General features: G+C 30.6%; 1 protein-coding gene across 19 annotated transcripts in view; it reads left to right on the top strand.

The window, feature by feature from the left end:
* The first annotated feature begins 2266 nt into the window (after positions 1 to 2266).
* LOC139487692 (transmembrane channel-like protein 7) overlaps positions 2267 to 13353 on the top strand; it is a 65739-nt gene continuing 54652 nt past the window's right edge. For 6 of the 19 annotated variants that reach the window (XR_011655862.1, XR_011655867.1, XM_071272671.1 and 3 more), the window contains exon 1: positions 5848 to 5931. Coding sequence is in view for 9 of the 19 variants with exons in the window: in XM_071272662.1 (XP_071128763.1) it covers positions 8336 to 8396 (61 nt within the window). In the remaining 10 variants the exon portion in view is untranslated. Of the gene's footprint in view, positions 2548 to 2801; positions 2994 to 5847; positions 5932 to 8320; positions 8397 to 13353 lie in introns of those variants that run through there. The other 13 variants (XR_011655861.1, XR_011655859.1, XR_011655864.1 and 10 more) reach the window with 6 other exon arrangements.

Genomic DNA, 13353 nt, shown 5'->3' with positions numbered 1-13353 from the left:
ATTCGACTCTTAGCTGATGAAAATGGAAAGTGCTCTCGCTTTGTAGATTAATTCATTTACTAGAATAGCCACGTGCATCAATCAACAAATTAACCACACACGTGAGGTGACACGCTATAAAGTAGTATCGTTTAACGTTTTTGTTTACTCCAGAAGATTCGACTATTTATAGATAAAGGTTACATGTACCTGTGTAAAATCTAATTGCTAAAATAGAGAGGACAAATCCGATACTCTACGGGATTGAAGGACATTTACTTGGTTTGGATTGTCCTAACCAATCAATAAACTTTGATTATTCACGTCTCGTAATATCTTCCAATCAGGTAGCAAGAAAAATTCACGCACTAACTGTCCATCGTTTAATTCTTAATCTCGACTCCTAGTCGAGAATAAGTCGTTAACTTTATTGATAGTCGGCTTCACCAGTCAGCCTATTGTCAAACTCATCAACGTGAGATAAGACTTATTTCAGTTTAAGTTTGCACGACACTTTTTATTCTTGAATATGCTTCATTATGTTCACTTTTAAGATTAAAGTTCAAGAAGCAAAGCTTACAAAATAAATGTATGGCGCATCAAAAACCAAACAGATCAAGACAGTACTAGAGGGGCGAAAGATGCCAGAGGGATAGTCAAACTCACAACAAATACGTTTTACGGTCATTTTTGCCTGAGAAAGTTACCAACTTAATCGTCGGTGTTGTCTGTTATTATACTCATATATGCGACTTTCGTAAGTGGGCACAGTGTTGTAACTTTAACCAATTTGATAGAAACCCGATAAAAATAAGGAGATGTCCTATGATCGAGACAACTATCAACAAAAGATCAAAGGATAATGGTGTAATCAATTGCAGATCAACGGGCGGTCCTTAACAAGTAGCCTTGTCGTAAAGTCAGGTATTCAAGTGTCGAGAGGGGTTTAATTACTAATATGGGACATCCAAATCATTGTAACATTGAGAAGTAGCTGTAATTTATCTTTTCTGTAAAGCAAAAATGTATGCATCTATGACATTAATCTGGTGTCAAATTATAGTAAATTTTCTATTAATTTATTTCATTTAAGTAATCAGTCAGTTCCCTGTTTCTTTAAATTCTTTAAATGCATACACGTATACATGTATGTTCTGCTCAAACGTTTAACTTTTAATGACATGACGTATACATTTGTAGTTTATAATCCGTTTGTTATTGTCTATTGTCTAAATTCTTTAACTGTCAGCAATTTCTTATTTTAATCCTTATAAGATATTAAGTAATTTGTTCGTTTAAAATTAGTTGTATACATGTATTATTACACGTATTAGGGAATTCAAATAATTATTTTAATTATGTAAAGATCCGGTGAGCTAAGGAAAGAACATCAGATTTATGTTTATACTGAACTTAACCGCGTATCGGCTTAATGTTCGATTGATATCATCCGTTCGACGATACTCGTTGACATAAATACAGTACGTGTATTTTGAATTCTTATTCGTGTTTTATTAAATAAGACTGTGAGCTTTTCCCCGGAATATTTGATGGCATGAGCCACTTATATCACCCCACCATATTAAATAAACATAATAACATGAGTTTTTTTCCATAGGGATGACATCGGGAACTCTATCCCACAAATTATTTGATTTCAAGTAATATTTTTTGTTGTATAGTAGAAAGATGAGGTAGATATTTAATTATCATTCAAGTCATTAACTTTTACTACCAAGACAAAATTGATGACGTGTCAGCATTTTTTTCTAAATATGAATGACTAAATGATAAATGTATTCAACATCTCTGCTACAATTCATTGTATTTCAAAGAAAATAAATGAAAATGCATCTCTGAAACCTATATGTATTGTCTGGGACGCGTTAAAAAGCAGGATTTGTATGAAACCAACCGTTCACAATTTAGTACTGGGTGCCAGTAAGATTTAAAGTTTGTTTAGTCAGAATTATCTGACAAAACCGTATTTGCAGTTTTTTGGGAGAGGTTAGATATATATAAGTAAGATCGAACGGTTGAAATTAAAACCAAACAGACGGATGAAACTACAGTGAGAATAGATTATTGCAATTATGTAAGGTATAGAAAAAACCCAATAATATGTTTTGCTATGAAATGATAATCAAATTCAATTTCTGTTTAAAAAAATGAATGCATGCAAAGTTTATTAAAATCGTGACAGACGTAAAACGGTATAGTACGTCATCACTTGAATGTCCAACACAATTCTTTACCTTATAATTTTAAACCTCACTTGTAATCTGATACATAAACAATTTGAACAATTTATAATGAGAAGTAGTTCTGTATGTATTCGTAATTTTAAATAGCCTGATGTTTGTTAAATGTCTGTATGGCTTTCTCTTATGGCAACAACAGAAAGCTTCTGAAATTATACACGGTCCAATAGCCAATGACCTAATAAGACTTAAGTAATACCCAAACTAAACGTTTTCTTGGCATAAAAGGTTTTTAATTCTGTGTTATTGGATATACTTATATTTTTTTTCGAAATAAGAAGACAAAAAGTGTATAAATAATCTAAAAGTGAGTATGAATTTTGTATTTTAACCACATTTTTTGCATGCAATTTCGATAAACTATGACCTATCTTATATCTATTTTACTTTCTATATAATGTGATTTTTGTGATTTTGGATGTCGACTAATTTTAATGCATGCATTATTGCGCACAATATGCATATGTTGAACATGATACTGATACGCTTAGATTACCACAGGTTTAAGAATATTAAAATAAAAATTACTATAATCAGTAGGCAGGATATCGCATACATTTCAGTTCAAATCTAAATACATGTGTTTATTTTTTTAAACAAATTCAAAATTTTGGATTATGTCCTATGGAATATTTTGACATATCGAGTTCCACAATACCCAAACATAACGTGTTCTTGGCATAAAAGAATTTAACTCTGTGTTACTGGCTGCACTTATATTTTTCTCTCGAAATATTAAGAAATAATCAAAAAGTGAGTATTATTTTTCTATTTTAATAACATTTTTCTGCCTGTATTTTCGATAAACTATGACATATATATATATTGTATTTTACTTTCTATGTAATGTGGTTGTTGTAATTTAAGATGTCGATTAATTTTGCTGCATGCATTATTACACAGGAAATGCATGTTTTGAACATGAAACTGATATGCTTTGATTATGTATAAGTGGTAAAACTCGAACGAAATTTACATAAATATAAAATAAAATTGTATAATCAGTAGGAAAAATCTCGCATAGACCTACAAATCTAGATATTTTTAACTAAATTCAAAATATGCATTAATTGTTGTTGTCACTATTAGTGGATTCTGTCGTGTGGTATGTGTAGACATTTTTAAGACAGATTTTAAAAGTTTCGTTTGTATTTAGTCTTATGGAATATTGTTAAATCTATTCAGTTTTTTCGACAGATAACAAAACATTCACTAATTTTTGCATTCTTTTTAAATGAAAAATCGCAGTTTTAAGACGTCATAAATAACATAAATTTTGGTTTTCTACCAAATTCAATGTAAATCTGCCAATTTGACCAAAAGTTGTTTTGCTTTGTTTTGTTGCTTTTGAGAGGGGTATAGGAAAAATAAAAAGCATTTACCTATACTAGCATAATAAGAGCCTTCTACAAACCATATTTAGTTTGTCGGACTATACTATTGTTCATATAGAATTGAGAAGGGAAATAGGGAATGTGTCAAAGAGGCAACGAACCAACAAAAAGGCAGAAAACAGTCGAAGAACACTAATGGGTCTACAACACAGTAAGAAAATCCCGCACCGGAGGCCTGCTTCTGCTTGTCCCTTATATGCCTAATTGTGTTTTGAATCCAGAAGAGTTTATCTAATATTTTATGTATTCAATAATAAATGTCAAAGCTTAACATGTAGAGATCGACAAAATATTTTATATTTAATTTTCGTATACGTATACATGCATCAACACTTTTAATCTTGAAATAATTGACTTAATTACTATTTCGTGCCAAAAAGACCACTAACTATACCTACTGCTTTGTCTAGTAAGAAAACGATACAAATTTTAACTGTTCGTGGAAACTTTTTTTCTAAACTTTCCAGTTCACAAAATACAATTATTTAAATACTAAATAAATTCTTATCTATTCTTCTATAAACTTTAATCAAAATTGGATTTATACGCAACAATCATTTCACGTTCTTAAAACCAACCAATATTACTTTTAACTTTTTCATTTAAACCGTCTTTTTATTGTCATACACATAATGGCTTCATGCTTCTTTATGGTTTTTCGTTTGTTTGTTATTTTTTTTACTCTTCATGTCTTGACTTGCAATTAGTTTTTTTTTTACTTTGAATTAAACGTCTAACATTATTTACATACATTTTCCTTTTTGTGACCTTGACATAGGTATATATGTACATTCTCAGTTAAAAATAAATTGTCGATTTTGCATTTAATTTAATACTTTTAAAAACTGTATCTCACCATAGATGAGGAAGATTGTTAGGAAATATGTACTGCACGTTTACCTCTGTGTAATATATCATAAGATAACCAGATTAAATTTGATAACGCTATATCCAAGGCACACAAAAATAACATCTCTCGGGCGGAATTTATTTCTTTTATTCTGGGCGATTTATATATTGAAATTTTTGTATAGACAAACCAATTGCTGCAGGTCTTCTTTTGACCTCTAGTAGTTGTTGGAGTAGATGAGTGTCGCCGTTGGGTTGCCGTACACTGACAAATACGACGTATTTCTCTAACCTCATATACCTTCTAGATGAATTTTATGCCCTACATGCGTGTTGAAGACAACACGTTTGGTCTCACTTTTATTGTGAAATAAATTTTTCTTCATGATAACAAAAGTAAAGTTCCTCTAAAAAAAATGTTTAAAATATTTAAACGGTTCAAGTAATATACAAACATTACAATAACATATTGTACAAATAAAACCGTCCTTGCAAATATTACACAATAAAATCACGTTAGTGTATGGAATTAGATTTATTATGCCCCATTTTATTGATATATATTTAAGTGTTTTGATAGAAATAAGATTTAAAATATTATCATGGGGTTTCACTCACATAGATCGAAATTCATGCATATATTCAATATGAAATTCTGAAACTTTAAAGTTTTTCTTAAACTTTCCGATGCTTCAATCATGTGCATTGATTTTCATATGAGCCGTCTAATGGCCTATTTAAAACTGTGTATTCATACTTGATGAAAGCTGATATGTACTGTTTTTATAATTAAGTAGAAAGCTTGAACCTCGAATTAGTCTATGTCAAATATGAATCAAGGAGAGGGAAATTATTTGTGACTAAATATTTACTTAACGTCCTGTGGCAATTAAGTGATATCAAGGTTATTTTTCATGGTTCGAATTCGAGTTTCACATTAAATATCAAAAAGCACTAGCCTTCAATAATATTCTTATAAACGTAAAAAAGCTAGTTCATGAGTTTGTCGACAAAAATGTGTTTTTTCCCATTTCATTGCAGTTGTATGCAATTTCCAAGTTGGCAGAAAAAAATATAAGATTGGTCCAATCTTTTTTTTAAAGCTTCGTGTTTTCTCTATTTCTTTTTATTTTCATATAATAAAAGATACTATAATTTATTAAACTTCGCTACAATATATCATTGACAATGTTACACCAGACGACTTTTTACACTATTATTGAATCCTATTAATAATTAACGGTTTATTTACTGGAGTAGATTATCATAAAAAGAGTACTAAAATCATTGATGGCTGTATATTGATATTCATTCAAATAATTTGACGATTTTACTATTAGAATCACTGAAGGTTGACATTATTCAGATTCTTTTGTTAGTCTTAGTTATGGAAATTCTACTCATCTAAAAGTAGTCGTAGTGGAAGTTGAACGGAAATATATGTCAATGTAAGTTACGTTTTTCTTACAGTGTAAATTTATTTCTTTTTCATTATTATCCTAAAATCGCATATAGCATAAAACTAATGTTGAGATGTGATACTACCTTTAAGGGAGCGGGATGTTATTACATCGAAAAAGACATTTTCCACGAAACTTAGGTCAAGTTATTTACATTTCATTCAAAAGAACCGGATTCAGAATGGTGTAACATGCTTTTTTTGTTACTATTTAAAATAAATATTTAGGGGTACAACTATCTATAAGCTAAAAAAAAAAGCCAGCTTCATTGCTTCGTGTTTTCCATTATTTACAATTGCAGTAGTCGATATCAAAATGCCAGTAGGCACGATTTTATTATCCGAAACAGATAAGATGATAAACGCTTGCCTCCAGAAACTACTAGAGATTTTTGATACGATATTGTCTGGTACTAAAAAATTAGTTTTTGCTGTCTGGGATTCCAGCTGTTTATCTTAACTCATATACATTTTTAGGAATATGATTGGTCAAAAGCAACCGCGTGGAGACCGTGTATATCCCATATTAGAACACATTTAAAGCTAACAAGATTTTTATTGTTGGCATTTGATTCTTAAATGAACAATGGAAGTAGGTTCTTTAAATAAACGGTATGAAAGACTCGATCATTTTGATAGACCACTAGTCTAAATGCCACATGTTAAGAAAGTCGGTAAGATTAAAATGATATATACGGTAACTTATACTATGCCTTCTGAGGACAGTAATACCTTACCGAATTAGACTTGTTATCGAGTTTGTACTAACATGAGCAACGCGACGGTGATACATGTGCAACCTGATCTGCTACCCCCGGCTTCCGGAGCACCTGATATCACCCCCAGTTTTTGGTGGGAATTGTGTTGTGTTTTTGTGTACTAAAATAAATGTTTGTCTGTTTGTCTTTTTCTTTTTTATCCATGGAGTTGTCAGTTTATTTTATGATTAATGAGTGTATGTCCCTCTAGTATCTTTCGGCTCTCTTTACAATCATTTACAAATTTCGATAATGGTACTCAGATTCAGATATCAACCAATCAAAATAATGTATTCGGCGTTTTGAGCTCAGAAACACCGTTAGTAGTTTATGTCTTATCTTAGTGTTGTTTGTTTAGAAGAAAAAATCTTGAAATCTTGATTAAAATTTTAGGCCAAAAAGAGCTTTTACATACATCTTAACTATATGAATAAGAAAGTTAACATATGCATTCAATACACATATATATATATATATATTACTCGTAACGATCCAGCGCCCTCGTGGGGAAAATCGTTGACTACTATTCAGACGTTTTATATAAATATATATAGGCGTAAAATATATATATAGGCGTAAAAAATAATTTTCACATGTGCAGATATATATATTCATAGTCATAAACCTCCTTAACGACGTAGCCTATAACGACACTACATCAGTTATCCTGAAGAGTCCCAATGGAAGGATGAAATCGATAGAATGTAACTGTTAATTTTTTACTTATCTTATTATTTTATTTAATGAATATATATATAACTCATCTAAACATTAACCCAACAATGTAAAATCTGTGAAAGCAATTTTTTTTCTTCCCTCGCCGGGATTCGAACCCATGCTACTGAGATATCGTGACACCAAATCGCATGCACTGTAACCGGCGCGCTAGACCACACGACCACCTGGGCTTCATAAAAATGAAGCTTTCGGTGGCCGGATGTTACCTTTCCACTTCAGTTTTAATCTAGCGTCGTACTACAGTACATGATATATAAGGCATGAAGATGTTATTTTTTACAGATCAGCTAAATTATCTATAGTAAAGGATCCTACAAATTAATGTAAGACAAAGTCTATATATATAACTTAGTGATTTGATGCCGTCAGGGTTTAAAATACAATACAGTCATCTCCTAAATAGAGTAAAAAAGAAGCTTCAGATTTAAAAACATGTATACATTGTTCTAATTGTATCAAGAGAAGTTTACTATAGTGATTGGCAAAGATCATTTTTCTATTTCTGTTCCAAACCAGTTAAACAGAATTGTAGAATGTAAAATATAAATATATTTTTGAGTTTCTTTTCATAATTGTCACGTAACAGTTCTTTCGGATTGAAAATACATTAAACGGTAAAGATTTTAGTGTAAAATTGACAAAATCAATAAGCTTTGTTTATATAAGACTTATATACATCAATACTATAGAAGAATAAATGATACCTTTTCTGGAAAATGATATTTAGAAAGACAAAAGTATCAATGTGTTGTTTATCTTTATAAATGCGTTGATAATCGATGAATTGCTTACTAAAATTTCATTAATAATTCATTGCCACGGAAGCTTAGAAACGTATAATTCTCAACGAATAAGGAACCACTCGTACGTTCAGTTTGGGCAACTGAATGTTTGACAATGTCTAGGCGCTTTTATAAAACAACTACATCAATTTTACCATGGATAGCACTTCTCAATGGTAAGTTTAGCTGTAGTTCATTGTTTTTCAAAGACAGATTAACCAGCTGAGGCCCATCTCAGGGTGCAGGATTTTATCGCTGCATTGAGGACCCATTGTTGGCCTTTTATCTGGTATCTGCTCTTTGGTCGAGTTGTTGGATCTTTGACATACCGGTATTCCTCATTTTCATTCTCAATTTTATCTAAAAAAAAAAACGTATAATGTTAAGCCTTGTGTTTCTTATTGCTGATACATTTGTACTCAATTGTATCAGTATAGCCGCATAGATCGCAAATTGCTGTTATAACAGTTTGACACTCTGTAAATTACATTATAGTTTGTCAAATTGTCGAATCATCAGAATAATTTCTAAAATCTGATTTCAGTGACCTTTTTGTGCTATCATTTGTATGCTGTAGAATTTGATATTTCAATCTCCACTTGTTTTTATCATTTGCGGTATTTTTGAAGTATGTTCATGATCTGTTATTTAGGAGAACAGTTGAAATTCACATGGGTACCATAGAGCTCTCAAGTAGTTTTTTTTTAATGCTAGGTCGTGTTATTTGATTGAAGTAATTTAAAATTACAGTTATGATTTGCTACAATGAGTAAGAGTTCTACGAATTATGATTTTAATCATATTAATGTTATATGTAATCTCATTGAATTTGCTATCCTTTGGATAAAAGATCAGTGACCATCAAAGTAGACATTTTAAAAGTAGATATTAGTATTACATTGGTCTTGCAAAAAATGATCTCTCAGTCACATAAATTATGATTTTTGCTTAAACCTTAACCTGAAATCATATTAAATAATTTATTGATAAACAATAGATTTGTGTAAACATTTGAAACTACAAAAAGAGAATTGTTGCAAGCACAAGAAAAAAAGAGTAGGCAATTTATATATCTCAACTTGTACGATTCGCTCGTGTATGTAACAACGTTTTAGATTTTAGCGAGAGAAATTTATGTATTACTGAAAAGTTATTACACCAGGGTTTTCGATATCACAAACTAGTCAAAACATTTACTAAATTTTATCATCGGTATAAGGAAATAATTCGTAAATATAACTCAACATGCAGACATCTTATACGTTCAGGTATTTCACATCCAATCTTGTATGGCAATATTCTTTACAAAGCACACAAATGTCAGTATTCACCTCAAAAGCTTGTCAGGTCATTAAAGATTGCATATTTTGGCTTTAATATTGATTCACTAATAGGGTCCTTGCATCGGAACTAAACACATTTATTTAAAAAAAAAAACCAGTTGTTGGCATGACACGGGTTATGTTCTTCTCATATATTGTATGATCATAGTATGATACTTAACCCCTAACGGAAGGGAATGTACCTGATATTCATATGATGAAGACATAATCTTTCAATCAGTTTAATTGAGGTCTGGAGCTGGCATGTCAGTTAACTGCTAGTAGTCTGTTGTTATTTATGTATTATTGTCATTTTGTTTATTTTCTTTTGTTACATCTTCTGACATCGGACTCGGACTTCTCTTGAACTGAATTTTAATGTACGTATTGTTATGCGTTTACTTTTCTACATTGGCTAGAGGTATAGGGGAGGGTTGAGATCTCATAAACATGTTTAACCCCGCCGCAATTTTGCGCCTGTCCTAAGTCAGGAGCCTCTGGCCTTTGTTAGTCTTATATGATTTTTAATTTTAGTTTCTTGTGTATAATTCGGAATTTAGTATGACGTCCATTATCACTGAACTAGACAGTATACATTTTTTAAGGGGCCAGCTGAAGGATGCCTCTGGGGCGGGAGTTTCTTGCTACATTGAAGACCCATTGGTGGCCTTTGGCTGTTGTCTGCTCTATGGTCGGATTGCTGTCGCTTTGACACATTTTCCATTTCCTTTCTCAGTTTTACCATTATTGAAAAATAAAAATGTGGCATAAACGAGGAAATAACACCACATTTTAAATCGTATTTATCGTGGAAGAAAATTCATATGAATGAACCTAGAATAAAGCTTTTTCACAAGAAGGAAGCATTGATATACACAGTTATTGTAAATAAAGAAATATACCACTATCATTCTTAGGTCTGATTCCCTCCCAAGGCTTTTACGATACATACTCGAGCATCACTGACGAGAAATGCGCATCAGGTCAGTAAAATTAGTACCATTAGTTTAGTTTGTCAGCTGTGTTTTATCCCTGAAACAAATGTCAAATCCTTAATCGAGAAAAATTACCAGATATATCACAAAGCATAATAATAACTGATGATTTTACGAATGTCTACAACAAAGAAAATAGTTCTAATGAATCGAACGCAGTCGAATTCATACGAGAATGAAAGTATGTTTTGGTATTTTTAAGTCAAATTGATATTATTATTAGTGAAATGTCTTTTCGGACATTTTGTTATCTTGATTGTCCTTTGATTTCTAAATATATATATGTTTCTAATAATTAAGTTACATTTACAAGTGGGAGCAATTCACAATTTGTTCTAATCAATCGATTTTCAAAATTTAAACTTTCCTTGTATTGATCTCATGACAATACTTGGTCATACTTCGCCGCTATGAACATAATTGATGTAAATGGGGGTCTATACTTAAAACGAGAGGTGTTGTTACTACTGTTCGAAAATGTAGAATAAATCGTGCCATTAAAAAAAACCCATAAAATACTAAGAATTATGGAGATTCTTTTCAAGCTTGTGGTGTTGCAAAAAAAAAATTTTGTACAAATTATAAATGGAAAAACGACTACTTTTGAATAGAAAGAACAGTGAAAATAAATATAGGGTACCAGAAAATTGCTGTATAAAAAATTACTTTTGAAATAAGAAATAAAAAGAAAACTGCTGGTCACCTTACTCTTGCTACGTTTAGAACAAAGCAAAATAGGTTAATAAGGTAAATAGGTACTGCACTTTCCTTTAAAATATATGAGTTTTCTCCTCCTTTTTGACATTTTTTCCTATTATGTCTGTTTGCTTTGTTCACACATCGTAGTGTACGAAGATTATTTTATTTTTATTTTGAAGACTTCTCAAAGATTTCGTAGGTATGTAAGATTTTGTCTATCCTCAGTAAGGAACGAGCGATTCATTGTCAATTGAAAAATGTAAGTTATGCTCGATCCTGAAATCGATGTTATTATCGAAGATAATTAAGAAATGCAATTTTTCCTCACAGGAAGCAACACGAGCTTGCATAAATTTATAAAAGTAATTGAATAGAATAGCAAATGGACACCGGGAATCTGTAAAAGAGTTAACAACCCGACTAAGGAGCATAAACACCACAAGGCCACTAATGAGTCTTCATTGCAGCGAGAGTTTTGTGTTTATATCTTGTACTTGTAGATGTTTTCTTTGTAACGGTTTTATTCTGTTTATCTTTTACTGTGTAACGGTTTTATTCAGTATCTTTTACTTTGTAACGGTTTTATTCAGTATCTTTTACTTTGTTACGGTTTTATTCAGTATCTTTTACTTTGTTACGGTTTTATTCAGTATCTTTTACTTTGTAACGGGTTTATTCAGTATCTTTTACTTTGTTACGGTTTTATTAAGTATCTTTTACTTTGTTACGGTTTTATTCAGTATCTTTTACTTTGTTACGGTTTTATTCAGTATCTTTTACTTTGTTACGGTTTTATTCAGTATCTTTTACTTTGAAACGGTTTTGTTCAGTATCTTTTACTTTGTTACGGTTTTATTCAGTATCTTTTACTTTGTAACGGTTTTATTCAGTATCTTTTACTTTGTAACGGGTTTATTCAGTATCTTTTACTTTGTAACGGTTTTATTCAGTATCTTATACTTTGTTACGGTTTTATTCAGTATCTTTTAATTTGTTACGGTTTTATTCAGTATCTTTTACCTTGAAACGGTTTTATTCAGTATCTTTTACTTTGTTACGGTTTTATTCAGTATCTTTTACTTTGAAACGGTTTTATTCAGTATCTTTTACTTTGTAACGGTTTTATTCAGTATCTTACTTTGTTACGGTTTTATTCAGTATCTTTTACTTTGTAACGGTTTTATTCAGTATCTTTGACTGTGTAACGGTTTTATTCAGTATCTTTAAATTTGTTACGGTTTTCTTCTGTATCTTCTACTTGGACACGGTATAATTATATATCTTTTACCATGTAACGGTTTTATTCAGTATCTTTTACTTTGTTACGGTTTTATTCAGTATCTTTTAATTTGTTACGGTTTTATTCAGTATCTTTTACTTTGAAACGGTTTTATTCAGTATCTTTTACTTTGTTACGGTTTTATTCAGTATCTTTTACTTTGTAACGGTTTTATTCAGTATCTTTTACTTTGTTACGATTTTATTCTGTATCTTTTACTTTGTAACGGTTTTATTCAGTATCTTTTACTTTGTTACGGTTTTATTCTGTATCTTTTACTTTGTAACGGTTTTATTCAGTATCTTTTACTTTGTAACGGTTTTATTCAGTATCTTATACTTTGTTACGGTTTTATTCAGTATCTTTTAATTTGTTACGGTTTTATTCAGTATCTTTTACCTTGAAACGGTTTTATTCAGTATCTTTTACTTTGTTACGGTTTTATTCAGTATCTTTTACTTTGAAACGGTTTTATTCAGTATCTTTTACTTTGTAACGGTTTTATTCAGTATCTTACTTTGTTACGGTTTTATTCAGTATCTTTTACTTTGTTACGGTTTTATTCTGTATCTTTTACTTTGTAACGGTTTTATTCAGTATCTTTTACTTTGTAACGGTTTTATTCAGTATCTTTTACTTTGTTACGGTTTTATTCAGTATCTTTTAATTTGTTACGGTTTTATTCAGTATCTTTTACCTTGAAACGGTTTTATTCAGTATCTTTTACTTTGTTACGGTTTTATTCAGTATCTTTTACTTTGAAACGGTTTTATTCAGTATCTTTTACTTTGTAACGGTTTTATTCAGTATCTTACTTTGTTACGGTTTTATTCAGTAT

The sequence above is a fragment of the Mytilus edulis genome, chromosome 9 (genome assembly GCF_963676685.1).
Source record: "Mytilus edulis chromosome 9, xbMytEdul2.2, whole genome shotgun sequence".
In the NCBI taxonomy this organism is placed as follows: Eukaryota; Metazoa; Mollusca; class Bivalvia; order Mytilida; family Mytilidae; genus Mytilus; species Mytilus edulis.
This window is presented reverse-complemented; position numbering and strand designations above follow the sequence as displayed.